The 22247-nt window shown below is 42.2% G+C and overlaps 1 protein-coding gene across 1 annotated transcript in view; it reads left to right on the top strand.

The window, feature by feature from the left end:
- The window catches only part of WDR75 (WD repeat domain 75), a 1027793-nt gene that overhangs the window by 314705 nt on the left and 690841 nt on the right, over positions 1 to 22247 (top strand). The window contains exons 10-11 of the mRNA XM_044071106.1: positions 21230 to 21289; positions 21372 to 21487. Coding sequence (XP_043927041.1) covers positions 21230 to 21289; positions 21372 to 21487 — 176 coding nt within the window. The remainder of the gene's footprint in view (positions 1 to 21229; positions 21290 to 21371; positions 21488 to 22247) is intronic.

The following is a 22247-nucleotide window of genomic DNA, read 5'->3' as shown; positions in this document are numbered from 1 at the left end:
AGCATCCGTGTAAACAGCCATACTAACTGGAAAATGTGTAAACTATATAAACAGACAGCTATACTAACATGACTGTTAAGCATTCCTACATATATTCCTTGACAAAAAAAAAATAAATAAAAGAGCAATCCTTTTTTAACAGAGTATGATTCATAATGCTGTTTCTCAGTCATTTATCTTAAAATGTCCATTACTAAAGCTGGTCAAAGAACATCGAAGCTTAAAGTTCCAATATGTATCCTCCATAACTGAAACAAAAGTTAAAATAAAAAGAGGAGAGTCACAGTACCTCAAGACAAAATAATAAATATTTCGTATCCATTAGTCTTTCAGGTCCACTTAAGCCATCTCCACATACTGGACAAACTTGTGTGAGTCGAATGGGTCAGGAAAACACCCATCGCTACACTCTTGCATACAAGATCATCTGTTATGACTGTCCCCTATTGCCCAGTCTTTAAAACCAACCTTAGGTACACAATCCTTAGATGACCCAGAATTGACTACCTGAGGTGACTTCCTAGGTGTGCCGTCTTCCCTACTGCTGTGCCGAACACGACATGGGCTCTGCCTTTGTTGAACTATTTGCTTTTCATTATGAACTTGCAGAGGTTGTGTACTTTTCACTCCTAAAAGTGTTTTCAGTCTGCCTGTTTGTGACCTCTACTCTGTGTGTTTTTTTTTTGTCTCCAGTAAACATCTTTATTAAATTATCACATATGACACAGGCAATCTTACATTTATATAAATGAAAAATAAACAACATTCACAGTACTTTAGTTACAAACATTATACATCACAGACATCATTGAAACAACTGCAGTTGCAAACATTGTGCATCACTTATCTGTCCAGTCATTGTCAGTTAAGCATCATATGGCTCATTCAAACCTGTCTCTTAAATCTTGTTCCTTCTGTGCATGTATTGACCCTACAGTTCCCTTTTTTTCCTATGTAATTTGCTCCTACCGTTTTCTAAAGATCCCAGTTCCAATTGCTTAACTCTGTTACTGTCTTCACTACTTCTAGTAAAGTTGGTTTAGGCTTTGATTTCCATTTTCTAGTAATTGCTTTGTTGGCAGCCACCATAATTAGACTCAGGGCTTTGCTATGTCTAGGCAATTCTGATTCTGTATTATAGCTCAAAAAAGTAATCTAACCAGTCAATCCAATCCGCTCACCCAGCATCTCAGACAGAGTGGACTGCAGGGAATCCCTAAAGTCTGCCAACCTACTACACTCCCAAAAAAATGTTTCAAATCTCCTCTTTCCTGCCCTTCACACCTCTAACATGTACTATCCACCTGAGGAAAAAAATTCTTTGGAGTCTACTTGGGGTATAAAAATACCCATGTAAACACTTCCAGACAAAGATCCTGAATCTTATAGACTTTGTTGAATATTTAGGAGATGCACACATATCCCACCCAATGGTCTGTTTGTGAATTGCTTATCCAATCCTTTGTAAGCTCCTCTGATTGATTTATAGTTATCATGCAATATTTTATATGCTGTACTAATTATTCATTTTTTAATGACAGCTTCTGTTCTAGATTTTATTAAAAACTCTTCCAGTGCTGGTCTTTCGTTTAAGAGCACCTGTTTATTTCTTTTCCTATACTCTGATATCAATCCTTGATAGGGAAGACTATCTCTAAAATACAGTCCAAATCAATTCTTGGCCTCTTCCCATTCTGTTACCTTTCCCTTTCTAGTTATTTGCTCCCAATACCTTGGTTCTTTTGCCAGTTTTCTCCAATAAATTCTAGTCCCCTCTTTCCTATTTATCTGTATCTCTAACCACAGTCATCCCTATTGGCAGAATCTATTTTCTCTATTCTCTTGTTGGTTTAGTTCTTAGAATACTCCCTGCTATTTTATGAATATAATACTCTGTATGATTATTGTTGTTGTTCTTAAGAGTATGCATCCAAAATTCCAATCTCTACTTATTTCTTGAGCTCCCACCCTGTATCATCATCATTCCTTTCCACTTTGATTTATAGTTTAGTGCTTGTGCTACGTATTAAGAGCCTTAACTATGTTGCTGTAAAATACTGGGTAATACTAGTCTGCCTTGTTCTGTTGGGAGAATCAGCTTGTCTCACTTAACCCTTGATGTCTTCTCTTCCCAGATAAAATCCTTCAACACTTTTTTAATTGCTATTCACAGCGCTTCTCCTCTGGTTGATAAAAAAACATGCCTGACCTGTGTATAAGACTAAAGGGACTAAAGACATTTGAATTGCTTGTATCTTAGTATCCATATAACAAATTTTCCACTTTTTCAATATTTGTATTATCTTCTGTTAAGTCTCTTCCCACATATCCTATTGCCTTTGTTTTAACTTCATTAATTTTGTATCCTGAGAAGATTTGAAACTCTCTTAAAATATTCCACAACACTGTAATGCCCCTTTCTGATTTTGTCATGTATAAAGTAATATCATCTGCAAATAGAGCCAGCTTTTCCTAACTACCATACCAATTATATCCTTGAATTTTTGAGTCCCTTATTTTCTTTGCCACTAGTTCTAAATGTAATGCAGACAACCCTGCCTATTTCCTCTGCTCAAGCACAAGTTATCATAGAGGACCCCACCCACTTTAATTTTGGCCTCCAATCTCTCATATATACTCTTAACCTTATAATTGTTTCATGGAAAGCAAATACTTCCATTGCCCTGCTCATGAAGTCCCAGTCTACTCTGTCAAATGCTTTCTCTGCATCAAGACCCACCAATAACAGTGGTATTTTCTTACATTCTGCTTCCTTCTGGATCATCAGTGTTCTGTTAATATTGTCAAATGTTTGCTTCCCCTCCACAAAACCACATTGATCCATATCTATCAATTTTGGTATCACTTTTGACATTATTTTAGCCATTATAGACATAAACAATTTATAGTCATGGTTTAGTATTGAAATGGGCCTGTATGAAGCTGGATCAGATGGATCTTTTCCCTCTTTAGGCCTTACAGTTACCACCGCTTTCTTCCAGGATGTTGGTACTTCTCCTCCTCCTAAAATACTGTTAAACAAAACCTTCCAGATCTTTATAATTTTTTCCCTCCTAGCTTCCAAACTTCCACAGGAATACCATCTATTCCTGGAGACTTTCCTGTAGATTGGTTAGCCATTTTTATCTCATCTCTTCCTATCCTAATTGTTTGGTAATTGAGCCTTATCTACCTGTAACCTTGGCATATTTAATGCTTCCATAAACATTTCCATTTGTACGTTTTCTTGACTTCCATATTTCTCTGCTTTATACAAACTTTCATAAAATTTCCAAACTATTTTGAATGCTTCTACAAGATCTCTTATTGTCTTCATTTGTTATTGGCTCCCTAAGCATGGTGACAGCCCTTTCCACTTTCTGTTGCCTGAATCATTGTGCTAAAACTTTTTGTGGTCTAGAATTATCAAAAAACAGTTGCTTAACAGCAGTCTTTCTAAACTTGGGCTTATTATTGAGGCAATCCTCTCTCCCCACTTCCCCCCTTTATTTATTTATTTTTTACATTGCAGTGCCTATATTTCATAAAACTGAACAAAGGAAAAGAGAGGAGGGAGAAAAAGAAAGAAAAAAAAAACAAAAACACCTGCTTATATTAGTATACCCATTGCATTAAAAAAAAACTGAGAAAACTTTGCTTCAAGTCTAATTGGTTTTGTCTTATCTTTAAAGCTCTCCCAGCTGGTAAAACCCCTGATAGCTTTCAGAGAACATTATGTCCTAGGCAATTTCTCTTTCCTTTTTCCCTTAGCCAATCCCCTTCCACCACACTCTCACCAGATGTTCTTCGTGTTTCACTGTTGCAGTCATTACATTTGAGTAATCTGCTGGTAGGTTGCCCTCAGTCGGCCTGAATAAGAAAGTCTTGGGTCCTGCGTCAGTTGCTGTCTCCTCTTCCATGATGTTAGGTCGTCAGGGGTATAAAACATGCAGCCGGCGCCATTTTATTCAGTCTTTCTTGCCGCGCGGTGCCCAAAGCAGAAGCAGTTCGCAAGTGCCAGTCGGCAGACTCCTGAAATTTTCGTATTCGAGTTTCAGAAACAAAGTCTTCAAACTAAAGCTAAGTACCCCGTTGGGGAAACTTTTTCTTGCTCCTTACCGATGTCAGTAAAAGTTAATAATTACATTACTTGTGGGAAGCAAGTACTTAATAAGGATTTTCATTTGTACTGTATTCCTTGCCTAGGCCCTGATCACAGAGTGCCTTGGCTGTCAGTTTTGTGCTAGATTTAACCAATGCACTATTGAGCGTCGGTATATTTTTGCTTCTAAATATTTTGGTTCAAGATTTAATTATCCTGAAATGTCGTCGGTTAGCAATCCGAGTACCGGAGTTCATAAAAAATGCAAAGAAAAAGACAGAGACAGACCGTCGAGGTCCAAAACCGATGAAGCTTCTCCTAAGCCAGTCGCCGGTTCACTGGTACTCAGTGAGGCGCTTTCGCAGCCCCTGATACCTGCTACTTTTGAGTCGCAGGCCCCTACCGAGACCAATTCAGAGTCCGGTATGCCGCGAGATTCTCAGAGTATTGAACCCGCGGATGTATCTCCCCTGGATGGGTCCGGAGCCACTGAGCAGGCACCGGCTTCTGAGGGTGTTTTCAGGCCTCAACATTTTTATATTAAACTGATGCCAGCAACAAAATCAAGGTCAAAAACATCTTCTATGTCTAAAAAACCGAAGCATGAGCCACGTGCTCAGGCCCCTATGCCTAAAAAACTGATGATCAAAATGGCTGAGGATTTAATTACCTTGATCAGGGATTCCCAGCTCCCCCAGCTAAGAGGCCTAGGCAAGGCACTGATTATGAATCTTCAGATCAGGTTTCCATTTTTCTGATTTCTCTTCTGATCAGGAATTTTCTATTCCACCCCATGAGGATTCTAATGCAGAGGAATCCATCCCATCTGCATCTCCTCCTGAGGATTACTCTTTTGGAGAGACTTTGCATACTTTAAGGGAATATTTTCACTGGGAGAGTCAGGACTTCTTTGAATCAAACAAGAGGCTTAGGGATTTCCTTCTTCTTCCTAAGCATAGGCCTTTGGCAATACCTCCTGTATTAGACATTGTGGATGATGTGTTTTCGGAATCAAGCATGGCTCCTGATTCCCTGCCTCCAGCTCCTAGTAAGCCAGACAGATATTACAGGGTTCCTAACTCCCACAAATTTCTTTTCAAAAATCCCGCTACTGATCCTGAGACTATTTCTCAGGGTCCCAAGGGTGTAAAGGCCTCTACAGCCAAAAATCCTACCCCTTCTGATAGAGATTCCAGGGCGCTGGATAGATGGGGAAAGAAGGTTTATACATCTGCAACCTTGGCAGTCAGGGCCTTAAACTGCCAGTTTCATATGCTTAAATATCAACAGCATGTTATGGGCTTACTGAAACAGAAAATTATGTTGATTTCTGATTGTGTGGAAAATAGAGAGTTAAAGTAATTATTACATTCAGCAGAACAGGTTGGAAGGCATACTTTGCAATGTGGTTTTGATTCCTTGGAGGCCTCTTGTAGGGCCGCCATTACTGGATCTGTGATTAGAAGGCATGCCTGGCTCAAGGAGCAAAATTTGCCTAATCATGTTAAAGCTAAATTGTTGGATGCCCCTTTGCAGCATGGTACTCTCTTTGGTAATAAGGCAGAAGAGGTTTTAAAGAAAATGGAAGACAAAGCTAAATCTATGCAAACTGTAAAAGATTTCTTGCAAATGCAGCCACCCAGGTTCATTAGGCACTGGCCTACTAAAAATTGGTCCTTTCCTGTGTCCAACAGAGCCACTCAGGGCAAATCCAGGCACTCAAAAGGCTCCAGATACCAATCACAGGGTTCTTACAGGTCAAAGCAATGGGGTGCCTCCACCTCCAAATCTGGAGGAAACAAAGCACAACTCTACAGTAAGCAGTCTCAATGACTTTCCCCTATCATCACCAAGCACTTATCTTTTGGCAGCCCCCTTGGGGGGAAAACTAGCATTTCATGCTCAAAATTGGCAGTTAATTACCCAGGACAAATGGGTATTAAACATAGTATCCCAGGGGTACAGATTTCATTTCCATACTTTGCCAGTTCCAAAAGGATGGCTGGATCTGCCACAAAAACCAGTAGGCAGAGGCCCAGAAACAAGTCATGTCCCTCATGGATATGAGGGCTATTCAACTGGTGCGAGAAAAGGAAAAAGGACAAGGTTTTTATTCGAGTCTTTTCCTGGTACCCAGAAAAGACAATTCATGGCGTCCAATACTGGACCTATCGATTCTGAACACGTTCCTGGACATTCCAAAATTCAAAATGCTGACTTTACAACAGCTACTGCCTGTGCTAGGCAGGAATGCTTGGTTAGTAACTCTAGACTTAAAAGAGGCATACCTGCATATCCCATTAAGGGAATCGTGCAGAAGATACCTCCGCTTCAAAGCAGGTTTTTTGCATTACCAATTCTCTGCACTGCCCTTTGGCTTATCTACTGCGCCCAGGGTCTTTACAAAGTGCCTGGCACCAGTAATTGCATTCTGCAGACAAAGAAGCATTCAAATTTACCCTTATCTGGACGATTGTCTCATTCAAGCAGAGGACAAGGACACTCTTCTTCAACATCTGGCATTTGTAAAAAGGCTTCTAGCATGCCTAGGGTACACCATAAATGAAAAGAAGCCACAACTGGTACCCTCTCAAATAATTACATTCCTGGGTGCAAGCTTTAATACAACTGCCCAGATGGCTTACTTCACGCCAGACAAACAAAGGCAGCTGACAACATACTTCAAACAAATGGCAACAAAAACCCAGTCATCTGCAAGACAAATTCTGCAGGCTTTGGGGTTCATGGCATCCTGCATCCTACTAATTCCATATGCGAGACTGCATACGAAGAAACTTCAGTGGTACCTAAAAAGTTTATGGAGTCAACATTATCACAGCCTGGAAACTGATTCCTCTCATTCCCTGCCTACAACAGGAGTTTCTTTGATGGGCAGAGACATGTCACCAAAACAAGGGACTGTCATTCACTCTACCCCCTGCCACCCAAACCCTAACTACAGACGCATCAGACTATGCTTGGGGGGCCCACCTGGCAGGGAGATGCATTCAGGGCAAATGGAGCCCAAACCAAATGCATCTGCATATCAACCAGAAAGAGATGCTAGCTGTTCAGAATGCTCTGACAGCCTTCAAGGACTTACTTCATCCAGGACAACTACTGATAAAGATGGACAACACCACAGTTATGTGGTACATAAACAAGCAGGGGGGTACACATTCCTACCCCCTTTGCAGACTAGCCATGGCTTTGTGGAACACAGCCTTGACTTACCAAATACATCTTCAAGCTCAGTTCCTGCCAGAAAAGCAAAATACTCTGGCAGACGACCTAAGCAGAAATCTTATGGACCCACACTAATGGAAACTGGATCCACAAATCTTCAGCATGTTAACACAGAAATGGGGGAGCCCAGACATAGATCTGTTTGCCTCTCCCCAAAATTATCAACTGGACAAATTCTGCACAAGAACTCATCACAAAAAAGCATGGAAAGTGGATGCTCTATCCTTCAGCTGGAAAAACCTATCAGTCTATGCCTTTCCCCCTCGGCCTCTGCTCTCCAAGGTCTTACTAAAAGTCAGACAGGAAAAAACAAAAATGATCCTAATTGCTCCGGACTGGCCTCGCCAGCACTTGTACCTGCTTTTAAGGAATATGTCTCACCTTCCTCCATGGTACTTGCCTCAAATACCTCACCTACTGTCTCAGCAGAACTATCAAATTCTGCACACTCAGAGCCAAACTCTGAATCTTGCAGCATGGCTAATCAACTAATTATTCAAACAACACCTCTCAGTAAATATGTGATGGATGTCATTTTGGAAGCCAGAATGCCTAGTGCTGGAAAATCTTATGCTGATAAATGAAAGAGGTTCTGTGCTTGGAACCAAGCACAAGGAATAGACACAGCAAAGCCCAATATTCCTCAGATTTTACAATATTTGACCGAGATGCTTGACAAGGGCCTATCTTTTTCTGCAATAAAAATCCATGCCTCTGCCATCTCGGCTCATTACAACACAGAGCCTCGCCTATTTTCTCATCCACTACTTAAACCAGTATCTTAGAGGGGCCAAAAATTTAAGGCCACCCAGAAGAGCACCAACTCCAGCATGGGACATCAATTTTGTGCTGGAAAAACTCACCCTGCCTCCTTTTGAACCAGCAGCTACTGTGGATATAAAATTTCTTTCTTGGAAAACAGCTTTTCTTTTGGCAGTCACTTCAGCAAGAAGGGTTGCAGAACTACAGGCTCTCATGGCAGTGGAGCCTTTTGTTATATTTTACCCAGACAGGGTGTCCCTCAGGACCAATCCTTCTTTTATGCATAAGGCTGTATCCAGTGTGGCTCTTAACCAGACCATTCACCTGCCAACATTTTACCCAAATCCGCAGAACAAGGGGGAGCAGATTCTGCATTCATTGGATGTACACAGACAACTAAGATTCTACTTAAATAGGACCAAATCTCTTAAGAAAGTCTGAGCAACTACTGGTAGCATTTGCTGCAGGGTCAGAAGGAAAGGCTATATCAAAGCAGACTATTTCTAAATGGATAGGCCACTGCATTAGTTTCTGCTATCTGCACCATGGTAAACCTGTGCCCAAGGGGATCAGACCACATTCCGCCAGGGCTGCCTCTACTTCAGCAGCTTTTCTCAGAGGGGCCCCAACCAAAGACATTCTAGAAGCTGCTACTTGGAGCTCTGTTCATACCTTCACAGAGCATTATCATTTACCTCTCTTCTTCTAATCCAGGGCAGGCTTTGCCATTGCAGTCCTGCAGGGCCTTATAGCCGCTCCTAATGCTGTTTAGTTCCATCCTCCCATCCTTAGCTTTGGGATTCTACCCAAATGTAATGACTGCAACAGTGAAACACGAAGAAAATAGTACAGTTGTGTACACCTACCATAAATGTAGATGTTTGTGTATTCACTGTTGCAGTCCGGGTTACCCACCCACCATCCCCCTTTCTATACCTTTTCTTTCCTTCACTATACTCAAAAGCCTTTGTGGTGTATTTGCTTTTAGTTGAAGGTAAAGTTTGTTTCTAAAAGTGCAATTATATATTTACTGTTTATTTATATATATATATATATATATATATATATATATATATATATATATATATATATATATATATTTTTGCTCCCTTTTCGGGGGGCACCTGACATCTGAGGCAAGAAAAACTGAATAAAATGGCGTTGGCTGCATGTTTTATACCCCTGACGTCATGGAAGAGGAGACAGCAACCGACGCAGGACCCAAGACTTTGTTGTTCAGGCCGACTGAGGGCAACCTGCCAGAAGATTACCCAAATGTAATGACTGCAACAGTGAATACACTCAAACATCTACATTTATGGTAAGTGTACGCAACTGTACTTTTCTCTCTATCAGATTGTCTCCATGGAGATATGAGAACCAGGAAACCTAGTTTCTCTTTATCAGATTGTTTCCCTGGAAACATAAGACCAGCTGCAGAACTGCTACTAAGTATACATGCATGTGCTAGAAAAAAAAAGCCTCATAATGTCCAATATTCTTTTTCATTTACTTGCTCTATTAAAACTAATCATTCTAAAGTTCTTAATCCAGTCATTTCTCCATCCAATAATTATAAAATGCACATTAATTTTAACTTTGCCATGCCTTTTTAACCAGGCTGTTTTTTTTCCTAACATTGCATTGCCTATATTTCTAAAAACTATACAAGAAGAAAGAGAGAAGAGGGGAGAAAAAAAAAAACAGCTGTTTGCAATCCCCATTACACTTAAAAATACTATGCAAAGAAAAAAAACATACACCACAAATACAGTACTATTAAGAAAAGAAAATATTTTATTTACTTTCTCCCCCCCCCCCAAAACAAAAGCATTTTCTGAACATTAGTGACATGAAGTAGGGCATATACTTTATTCCCCACAAGCCCAACAAATTTTGAAAAAGTCCCATATTTCCAGATTTTCTTGTTCTGTCATATTTCACAAATATAGTTATTGCATTGTATTCCCACAGTAAGGTACTGGTTTTATCAATGTTCTTGTCCATCGCCCAGATCCTGTGTCTGCTTCATTTTCAGTGTACTCTCAATTCTTCTTGTGAACTCTTTGTTTTCCATTCCTTCTCTCCAACATTTTCTTTTGAAGTACTGAAAAAGGTTTCACAGGTACAGTCTCTCTGTGGTCTTTATTACCAGAAGAACAAGAAGCAGAATCTCCCGTTTCACAGCTCACTTTTTGTTGGACAAATATTTTTATTTCTGCCTTAGCATGCACTTCACCAAAAAATTATGTTGTCCCTCCAGGGAAGAATACCTTAAAGACAGATGGATACAACAGTTTGAATCTCACACCTGCATCTCAGTGTGCCCTGAACAGTGGAATAAAGTTACTCCTTCTGCCTTGTGTACAATTAGTAATCATTCTCCAAAAACACTGTGCTGTCTCCCACTTTTAGTATTTTGCCCTTCTGCCACAGTTTTGTCAGAATCAACTCCTGCTGGTAGGATTGCATCTTTACTATTAAATGTCTAGGTTGCTTTCTTATAACTAGGTTTGGAGCATACACATGATGTGCCCTTTCAACTAACAACTCCTGTTGTGGAATACCATTCCAGTTGCTTTGTTTGTGCTTTCATAAAATTAATGCAGTCTGTTCCTTTCAGCTTCTCTGGTATAGCTGAAAATCTCCAGTTTTCCCTATGTGCTGTGTCCTCTAATTCTGTTATTTTTGAAACATCTTTTCCTGAGCAGTTTCATATTCAGCCAGCCTTTTCTTCATTTTGACCTCTGATTTTTGCAGCTTTTTCATCTCATCTGAATGTCTGTTTAAAGCTTCTTCAATTTTTCAAGCCTTTTGTTTGTGTTAATATACTCCATCAATGTTTTTATTTATTTTAACCGGGTCTGTATGCGATTGTCGTGTATCTTCCTGTAGGTTACTGGAAGTCATGTCTGAAGGTTGCATTGCTTTTTGCTGATCAGTTGCAGCACTTTCCCCAGTCAGTGTTTCTCCCTCACTTTTTGTAGCTGATTTTTCCAGGTCTTCTGTATTTCTTTATTCCTGGCATCCAGAAAGTGCACTTACTAGCCAGTTACTGAAATTTACCCATAAACACAAGTCTACTGGCCTTCTCTGCTGAGTTTCTGTTTTCACACCGAGAGAGCTAGAAACAAGCTGTTATTCGTTGTCTAGCCATCTTGGAAGCCCTCTACTGTTTTTTTTTTTTTTGGATAAACCTGCTGAATGACTAAGTCTTCAGATTATTCACTTTGATGCCTAGTCTGAGTGGAACAGTCCATTTTGAGTCATCTTACTGGTAATGATGGACATATTCTGACATTTTTGCCCCTCTCTGAGCATGCTGTGGGAAAGTCTTAACCAGCCTATGAATAGCCTGCAAATCCTGGACTAGGAGCCAAACTTCTTGTGGAATATTAAACATTTTCTTTTGGCCATCTATCACTACTACCACTGCAGCTTTTTTCAGCAACATGACTGTATCACCATCTGTTTAAATTCACCTCTGATACAAATGCAGATGTCTTCAAAAAAGTGCCCTGAAAAAGTACTGGAAGACTCTAATCACAAAGCCATACCCTGATACCATGAAAAAGGTATGTATTATTTCAGAGCCAGCCATTTGAAGTATAGGAATGTAATTTACATATGACCTGTAGTGGTTTTGCATTACAAGCTGAAACTATGCTTTTCTTATCTACCCAATGAATTATTTCAATTTCCCAATCCATATCCATTGCAACATTAATGGCAGGCAACAGCTTATTGTGACAAAAATAAGTATGTCCACAGCAACTATTGACTCTGGAATCCCAGATAACTGTATGTTACCACTGTTTCCATCTTTCATATCATCCACTTTTTCCTTAAGAGACTCCAATTCAGCTGTTAACATATGGATATGTGTAGATTGCTGATTGATCACACTTTCCTGAGTTATAACCCTGTCATGCAAAATATGCACCTATGATTTGAGTGATAGCAGCCCCTTCCGATTTTTCAGCCATCTTTGGATCCTCTGTATCTCAAGACAGATTCTAACATTGTCCTGATCTTTTCTGTCATTTCTCTTAGTGTAACTTCCACGAGAACAACTGGGGAAGGTATTTTCACTGTTCCCTGATGTGCAAGCAGACTCCATTTCCAGATTTCATGCAGATGTAACACTTTTAAACTTTAGGGCATGTGGAGCTGAAATAATTCACTCCTCCCTTTTTTTCTTAGCCACAGTGCTCCTTTCCCCTACCACGTTAACATAATGGATATTTTAGAGTGTGGTCACTGTTGCAGTCGCCTTTCTTTTCCTTCTCTGTTGTAGAACAGATGGAGCAAGGATGGGTATCCGCTCCCCCTTCATTGTTAGTTGTGTTATCCATTGTCCCTCTTTGTCTTGTGAAAGTCACCATAGCGGGCCAATGTTCACCTAGTCTCAGATCACAGCTCAGGTGCTAAGGTTTCAAATTCAGGCTGGCACTGTCACAAGAGTGACAGGAAAGAACTGAAGATGGTGAGACAGATGCCTCCTGTGTACCAGATACATGAAAATATCTGAGGTAAGGTGATGCAAGCCCAGCTTGGGGGAGAAAGGGTACTCCGCTCTGAACGTCAGTCCAGATGTTCGACCTGTTTATAACAGGGCTCCATGCAGAGGTAATTGCAGTAGTCACCAGACTTGAACATCAGCTGTTATAGTAAGATTTCAACATGACTTGTAGTTTAGAAATAAATTACCTTGTATCCCTTTGAGCCAGGAATTTCTGTCCATTTCTAATGTCTAGCCTAGAAAGTATTTCTTCCAGAAGCTATTACTTCAGCCAAGATGATTTCAGAATTTACAGGTCCTCATCCAAGAAATCAATTTCCATGTTTCACAAGGAAGAAGGTAAGCTTAGTGACCAGCCATACATTCACATCAAAATGGTCAGAATTTTGTCTGTCATGTCATTCATCTTTATGTGTATTACTTTAAACCTGAAAATAAAGGAGAAAAAATACTGCATTTGCTGAACGTTCACAGCAACTCCAATATTTTATGGATGCAATTAAATAATTCAGGCAAAGAGGGAGGGGTTATTTGTGAAGTGTTCCAGGAAAAGAAAGCAAACTGTTTCTAAATGATTAGCAAAGTACATTATATTTTATAAAAGATATGGGAAATCCTTGCATGTGCATGCCTGGACCCATTCGGCTAATGCACCTGCCTCTTTTGGTTTCTTTTAAAATGCCCGTTCTCAGTATATTTGTCAGGCATTTACTTGCTGCTTTATTCAAGCATTCATTAAACATTATAAACTGAGCATACATTCACAAAGCAATGTAGGATATGACTGTTCTGTCGTAGAGAGCCTGTTGTAATCTGTAGGCCACTCTTTAGGCTATCTGCTTCTTTCTGCTCCATACATTCATTTGGTAGTCTTCCTTTAAGCACTAAGTGACACTACAATGGTGATCGCATGAATAAGATAGTGTAGTTGTGTGAAGATATTCAACATAACAGCTGATGTTCAAAGTATTATTGTTGCAGTAGTAACTCCCACCTATCCTCCTTGCTGTACCGGATCTCTCTCTCTCAGATTTCTGTCAAGAGACTGAGATGTGGGATAGGGGTTTTCATAGCAGCCCATCTTTCAGTTGCATTCCTCATGGAAACCCCTCATTTTCCTCTCTGTGCTCAAAAGGGGGTGAATACTGTAAGCTGAAAATCTCTTGTATTTTTCCCCTTGGGGTCTGCATCCATTGCATTTGAGATATTTCCTCCTTTGAGGAACCCAAAAGAAGGTAAACTGATGTTCTTCATGTTTCACTGTTGCAGTCATCACTTGTGGGTTATGTTTTACTGCTGCAGTCATCACTTGTGGGTTATCCCTGCTGGGTAGCCCTCAACCGGCTCGAATACCAGAGTAAAGGATTTCCCTCCTGCATTGGCTGCAGGTCGCCTGAGACTGACGTCAGGTCATCAGGGCTATAAAGAGAGGCAGGCCGATGCCTTTACATCAGTCTTTCTTGTCATAGAGCCCGAAGTAGAGCACTTTGCAAGTATGGTTGGCCGTTGCCAGAGTGAGGGTGAAAACTACTAAAGCAAAGTGCCCCATTGGGGATTCTTTTCTTGCACTTAACCAATGTCCGAGAAATTAAATAACTGACTGCGCTGTGGAAAACAAATATCACACCGAGACTTTCATAATCTGTGTGTAACTTGTTTAGGCCCAGACCACGATGTCCCCGGGTGTTGGTTCTGTGCCTTATTTAATGCTAGGACCATCTGTAGAAGAGCTGATTTTTTGGCTAGGCATTTCAGGGAGAGTAGTTACCAACGCAAAATGGTGTCAGTCAGTCAGTCTACTGTGGAAATTCCTAAAAAGAGAAAAGAAAAGGAAAGAGACTGCCGAAGGTTAGGCCCACAGATGATTCAAACCTGAAGTCAGCCAGCCTACCATCCACTAGCACAGTGGAACTTAGTGAGGTGCATACACAGCCGTTGACGCCAGCTGTTGAGCCATCGGGGGCCTCTACCGAGACCCTTTTGGAGTCCGGTACACCGCCAGATCAGGCTTCTCCTTCTGAATTGTCGGTCATCAGCCCCACGGTTGGGTCCAGAGCCACTTTGCAGGCACCAGCTTTTGAGGAGGCTTTTCGGATGACCGACACCAGACAAAGACCAGCCACACCACCAGCCAAACCCATATCTAAGCCCATTGAATCACTGAGGCCTAAGAGCAAGGCCACTCCTAGGAAAACCCCTTCCTCGGTGCTCAGTCACCAACTGCCTACCATTCAACCTGCTCAGTCTCAGCAGTTATTTAGGATGGTTGAGAATTTAATCTCTCTCATCAGGGGTAACCAGTCTGCTCAAGCTAACCCAGCCAAAAAAAAAGGGACCTTTCTCCAGAAGTGCTGTCGGACCCAGAGTCTGAGGACTCTGAATTTCTGGATTCAGACACTGAACAGCAGCCCCTGGCAGCCTTTGAGGATTCAGATGCTGAGGAAGCCATTCCTTCTGTTTCCCCTCCTTAGGGCCTCTCATTTGGGAGGACCTTAAACTCTCCCAGAGAGCATTTCCATTGGGAGGCTCAGGACTACCCCCCAATCAAAGAAGAATGACAGAGTTCATGGACTTGCCACAACACAAACCCTTAGCCATTCCTCCCATTCTGGATGTGGTGGAGGATGTCTTCCTGGAGTGTGGTCTCACCCCTGATGCACTACCCCCTGCTCCCAGAAAGCCTGGTAGATATTACAGGGTGCCAGATACCCATAAGTATTTATTCAAGACCCCTACAGCTGACCCAGAGGTCATTGCTCAAGGACCCAAAGGGGCTAGAGCCAGTTTCTCCAAAAATCCAATACCTTCTGACAAGGAAAGCAGACCCTTGAACTGAGCTCTCTCAATTGCCAATTTCATATACTTAAATATCAACAAAACACACTGGAGTTATTGAAGCAGAAAATGTCACCTTACCAGACAGTACTACTGCCAGAGAGCGAGGAAATCTGATTCACTCCAGCTCTCAATGGCTAAGCATTCCCTGCATTGCGGATTTGATGCTTTTGAAAGCCTCTAGCAGGGATGCAGTTTCTGGATCAGTGATTAGAAAGCATGCATGGTTGAGAGAGCAACCTTTGCCTGACCAGCTTAAATCAAATCCTCTGGACGCTCCCTTGGATAGGGAACAATTGTTCGGCCCTAAGGCAGAGGAAGTAACTAGGAAAATGGAAGACAAGGCCAAGTCTATGCAGACGGTCAAAGACTTCCTGCAGGTACAACCACCCAGATTCAGCAGGAACTTTCCTACCAAATACTGGTCCTTTCCTGCCCAAGCAAAAGCTGTGCAAAGGAAAGGACGCAGAGATAGGCCCTCCAGGCAGCAGCAGCAAAGGCAGCAGGGGCCTAGACAGTGGACCTCTACTGCACCTAGTCAAGGGAGTTATAAGTCCACTCCCTACCCTAAGGACTCGCAATGACTCCCCTTCTCTCCTCTGCCCCCAACCCCCACCCACAGGCTAGGAGGAAGGCTTTCCCTGTTCTTAAGCAAGTGGCAAGCCATCACAACAGATCAGTGGATCCTAAACATCATTTCCCAAGGGTACAGATTCTCTCTCATATAGTACCCCAGATTTTCAGGGTTTCCAGACATACCAACAAATCAGAGGACAGAGGCCATCTGCCAGATTCAAAAACTCTGTGCTCAAAAAACAGTGGAGCCAGTGGCAGAGGACCAAGCGAAGGTTGTTCCTAGTACCCAGAAAAGAGGGCACCTGGTGCCCTATTCTAGACCTATCCACATTAACTCTGTCCCTCCTAGTGCCAAAATTCCAAATGCTAACCATTCAAAAGCTCTTGCCAATGTTGGCACCAAATGCTTGGTTAATGACCCTAGATATGAAAGATGCCTACCTCCATATCCCCATAAGGGAGTCCTGCAGGAGTTTCCTACACTTCAGAGCAGGCTTAGAGCACTTTCCGTTCTCTGCCCTGCCCTTTGGCTTATGTACTGCTCAAAGAGTCTTCACCAAGTGCCTGGCTCCTGTCATTGCCTTTTGCAGACAGCAAAACATACAGATTTACCCCTATCTGGACAACTAGTTCATCCAGGTGAACACCAAGGAGAAACTCTTACAGGATCTCACCTTTGTCCAAACTATCCTAACCTCTCTGGGATTTACTATCAACAGGTAAAAATCCCAATTCCAATCCACAAGACAGATTACCTTCTTAGGAGCTCTCTTGGATACATCCACCCAAAGAGCTTTCCTCTCTCCAGAGAAGCGGAACTTTCTTCTCCGATACTTTTGTCCGCTAGCTTGCAGAACACACCTCAGAGCAAGGAAATTCCTACAACCACTCGGATACATGGCATCCTGCATCCTGTTGGTGCCTTTGGCCAGGCTCCACATGAGAAAACTACAGTGGTACCTCAGAAACCTATGGTGCCAGCACTCACTGTCACTGGAGCACCAGCTGCCTCTGATCCCTTGCTTAAGGAAGGAACTCTTATGGTGGGTGGAAGTCTGTACCCTGAACAGGGGTCTACCCTTTATCTCCCTTCCCCAAGGCCAGACCATTATCACCAATGCCTCAGACACAGCCTGGGGGGCTCACTTAGGAGACATGTGCACTCAGGGCACCTAGGATCAGGGAGATCTAACCCTCCATATCAACCTGAAGGAAATGCTGGTGGTGCACAGGGTTATTATAGCTTTCAAGGTTCACCTCAAGCCAGGAGTGCTCTTGATCAAAACGGACAACACCATGGTCATGTGGTACATCAACAAACAGGGGGGAACACACTCCTACCCCCTTTGTCCACTAGCTATGCTTATCTGGCAGACAGCCTCAATGATGGGACTACATCCAGTAGCCCAGTACATTCCAGGGGAACACAACACCCTGGCAGACTACCTCAGCAGAAGTGTCCTGAACCCCCACGAGTGGCAGCTACACAAGGAGACCTTCCTCAGCATCATACACCTCTGGGGGATGCCGGTGGTAGACCTCTTTGCAACAGTAGAAAACAGACAGCTGACCAGGTTCTGCTCCAGGGTGTTCTACCCACGAGCTTGGAAGGTGGATGCTGTCTCCTTTCACTGGGGCAACCTGTTTGTGTATGCCTTCCTCCCTTGCCACTGATTCCCAGGGTACTTGTAAAGATCAGGGAGGAAAGTCCAAGGGCTATCCTCCTTGCCCCAGACTGGCACAAGCAGTACCCATTAATTCTCAGCCTGACCAAGGAACTACCCATGAGCCTGCCTCTCACAGAAAAACTGCTAGGGTCATTTCTGCATCCAAATCTTTAGTCAGCCTATCCGCATGGTGTATACCCCATAGGTGGATATCCGGCCACCTTTGCGCAAGCAGGTTCTGGATATCATTAAGGAGGCCAGGAGGCCCAGCACCCAGAAATCCTATTCTGCAAAATGGAAAAGATTTACTGTCTGGTGCCACAATAAGTGTCAAAGCAGCACCCCTCATTCCACTCTCACTTTGGTTCTGGGCTACCTAGTGGAGCTTATGCAGAAGGGTTTATCATACTCCTCTATCAAAATTCATGCTTAAGCTGTCTCTGCTCATTCCCCAACAGAGCTAGCTTTGTTCTCCCACTCCCTGTTAAAACAATTCCTTCAAGGAGTGTCACACATCAGATTACCCAGAAGACCACCCACTCCTGCATGGAATCTGAACTCTGTCCTGAAAAAACTGACTTTACCTTGTTTTGAACCAGCTGCCTCAGCAAAATTGAAGCACCTCTCTTGGAAGACTGCCTTCCAGGTGGCCATTACCTCAGCCAGGAGGGTTTCCGAGCTTCAGGCTCTCTTGGCCATTGAACCTTTCATTATTTTCCATGCAGACAGGGTGTCTCTTAGAACCAACCCCTCCTTTATACCTAAGGTGGTAACTGACGTGGCCCTTAATCAGGCTATCCATCTCCATACCTTCTTTCTACAGACAGCTTGGATACTGTCTGGATAGGACTAAGTCTTTCAGAAAGACTCACCAGCTGCTGGTCAGCTTTGCTCCAAGGGCAGAGGAGAACCTATATCCAGGCAGACCATTTCTAAATAGATATCACACTGCATCCATTTCTGCTACTCCTCCCATGGGAAAATATCTCCCAATCCTGTCCGAAGCTGTTCCACTAGGGCAACATCAACTTCCACTGCCTTCCTCAGAGGTGTCCCTACCAAGGATATTCTAGAAGCTGCCACCTGGACATCTGTTCACACATTCACAAAACACTACCAACTGTCTCTTTACTTCAAATCTCGGGCAGGCTTTGCTTCAGCAGTCCTGCAGGGCATAGTGGCTTCCACTTAGAGCAGTGCAAGCCTATTCTCTGACTCCTTCCCTTCCTTCCTTCCACCCTACTTTTCAGCTTTGGGAATCTTCCCACAAGTGATGACTGCAACAGTGAAACATGAAGAACATAGTACAATTGTGTACACTTACCATAAATGTTGATGTTCGAGTGTATTCACTGTTGCAGTCCTGTTTCCTTTCCTCCTTCCCCCGTTTTTTTCCTTCATACCTAATGGCTTACTGCAGGTTGGCCTTCTTCAGGCCTTATGGGCAGGGCTCCTATAGGTTGGGGGCAAGAAAAACTGATGTAATGGCGTTGGCTGCCTCCCTTTATAGCCCTGACGAGCTGATGTCAGTCTCAGTTGACCTGCAGCCAGTGCAGGAGGAAAATCCTTTACTCTGGTATTCGGGCCGGCTGAGGGCTACCCAGCAGGGATAACCTACAAGTGATGACTGCAACAGTGATTTCACTCAAGCATCTACATTTATGATAAGTGTACACAACTGTATTTTCGCTTTAATGGGGTATATTTACCATGTCTTTTGTAGCAAAAAAAAAAAAAAAAAAAGACACTGTCTGTCTGCTCCTTTTATCCAGGATGTAGGCATTCATCTCTGTGCTGGAATGTCCAAAGAGCTGTAATTGTTGAGGTACCTGGATGAACACAAGTCTTGGGTTAATTCCCATGTTTGTGTATTAATTCTAGTGTTATGGTGACTGTACTTTCATATCATATATAGCATAAAATGTAGCTGTGCAAGTCCACCTTTATAATTAAAAGGAAGTAATGGGAGTTTAGGGAAAACTGATGGAGGAAAAAAGGGGAAAAAACTAAGTGTGATAGGGTATAAATAAACTGTAATTAGCTGTTCATTCAAATTAAGGCCATGCAGGCAAAATAAACCCACAATTCTCTCCATCCTTCATGCTAATTAGAGCCACAGCCATACAGTGGTTTGGTGGTCAAAAAGCCTGTGCCAGAATGACTTCTGTGCCTCATCACAGGATATGCAAGGAAGTTGTGTGTGCATCTTTGCCCTCCTTGCAGGAGTGGACACTCACATCCATTCTTCTCCTCCATGAAGCAGATGAGCAGTTAATTGAACTTGTGTTGCATGGGCTGTAGTCAGGGCTGTTATCCCTATGTGTCACTGGTGCAGGCCTGTGTGGCCTGTGAGAGAATGTGCTATACCAAGAGGATAAACTGTCACTCTACCAGGTGCACTGCACAGCCTGTCTGAAATTTAAGATGGTCAGTGCTTCAGGTTAAGGGAATCCCTCTGTTATCAGCAAAATCACCCCTCTTTAGGCTGCCAGGACAAGTATTTAAAATGATTTAGACCAGAGACTATTATTTGGACTAATCACTCTTAAATCACTGCTGCCAAACCATTCTGCTTAGATCTTAAGCAATAGCCAGACACTGAAACTATGGAGAGAGAGAGAGGAACTGCTGTATTTGCTTGTCTTGGACAAAGTACATTGTTAAGAATTTACCAACCATACTTTGATAAGACATGGTTTATTATGTTAGAAATGAGAGACCCATTGCTGAGTGTCCCAACATTTTGCAAATTAAATCAAGAGCCATTAAAAATTTTGAAAATCATTGTTAAATTTTTGCAGGTGGCTTTGCTGTGCTCCCACACCTCCATTACTTAAATGTGCTAACCTCTAGATCTCCATACCTTAGAGAACGATACTCTGATACTGCAATTGCAGTGTTAGTATGTATTCTCACTAATCACACTTAAGCGTGATCACTGGAGCAGCAAAATTTTAAGATACTTGGACTTTCACCAGCGGTTTTTAGTCATTGAAATTAATGTTGGTAGGTGCACTCTGTGTATTCAATGAAGTGCAGAATAGGTTTGAGTGGATAGCATTCTATTTATGTACTTTTTTTCAAGGCATGGGGAGAGGGCAGTGACATTGGGTCAGGGCAACTCTCTTAAGTAAAACCGTAAAGTAATTGTGATACTCCCTGCCCAGGTTGCACTAACATTGAAGCTAATTATATTGAGCTGCATGGAGATGCTTAATGCCTGCTTTTGGGCAGTAGTGTCATTTTAAGCTTAGGTTTGGAAATGCTGTTTTGCCTTCTCTTTATGAAACAATTGAGAGTTTTTAAAAACTGTGCATTCACTGACCTCAGTAAATTGCTTGTAAACTGCAGTTAGGTGCTATCTTGGCACACCCCAACTATAGTAATATATGTAGTAGTAAAACACTGGGAAGAACAGGATAACGGAGGCATGGCTGTGTCGCAAAAAATTGGTCAACCTTGAAAATTTATAGAAGTATTACAGAAATATTACAGTTCTTTTTTTTTTTTTGCCTCTAGAGATAATGATCATTCAAAGCAGCTTGAAGGTTACGGCATCTATCCAAGGGTTGATGAGCGGTAAGTATAGCACATGAAATGAGATGTCTGTTAATCACTTTTCTGCAAATGATGTGGCGTTCATTCATGCCTTCTTTTTCAGGTGAGAATTTATGGACTGGCTTAGTAATTGATCCAAGGACAAAAGCTTTAGTTCTGAATGGAAAGCCTGGCCATCTACAGTTTTATTCTCTTCAAAATGATAAGCACTTGTACAATGTAAGTAAGTGAATGTTGCGTTTGGGAAGCATCACCTTTTTTTAACAAAAGATGTAATACTGAACTGCAAGCTTGCTCCTATTCTTTGTATACATGTGTGCACGCAGACTTTTTCTCTTTTCAACAGCACAGCAGTAAAGAGGGAAGTACTGAAAGCCATTAATTGATGCATGATAAAGAAAAGTACATGTCTGAGTGACAGTCAGCAGGAGCACCACAGTTAGTTGTAAGAAACAGCAGTAAAGGGCATATAGCACAGCAGTTTGTGTACCTGGCTTATGAACAAGGAGCGGGTCATAGAATCTTAGATAAACTTACTAAGCTGGGCATAAATCCCTACGTCACTCGATGGGTTGCCAACCGGCTTACTGACAGAACCCAGACTGTAAAAGTAGCAGACTCCAAATCCAGCTCCAGACAAGTGGTGTACCTCAGGGTTCTGTCCTGGGACTGCTCTTGTTTGGCATCTACTTCTCTGAAGTACAAGTCAACACTAAGGGGACTCTGGCTAACAAAGTTCGCAGATGACTGCAAACTGGGAGCCATTATTGAATCCCCAAATGATGTGGATATTCTCCAAAAGGGTCTTACAGAAACAGATGCTTGGTGCCAGAGCCGTGGGCTCAAGCGTAATGCCAAGAAATGTATAGTTATCCCCTTTGGGAAAAACCATGTACCCATGAATTACCATATAGGTGGCAGTACACTAAACACCGAAAGTGTCATGCGAGACTTAGGGACACAGGTGGACAATGGTCTC

This window comes from Protopterus annectens, chromosome 5.part0 (genome assembly GCF_019279795.1).
Source record: "Protopterus annectens isolate FY-2018-M chromosome 5.part0, PAN1.0, whole genome shotgun sequence".
NCBI lineage: Eukaryota > Metazoa > Chordata > Ceratodontiformes > Protopteridae > Protopterus > Protopterus annectens.
The sequence above is the reverse complement of the archived record's forward strand: the minus strand, read 5'-3'. Positions and strand labels throughout refer to the sequence as shown.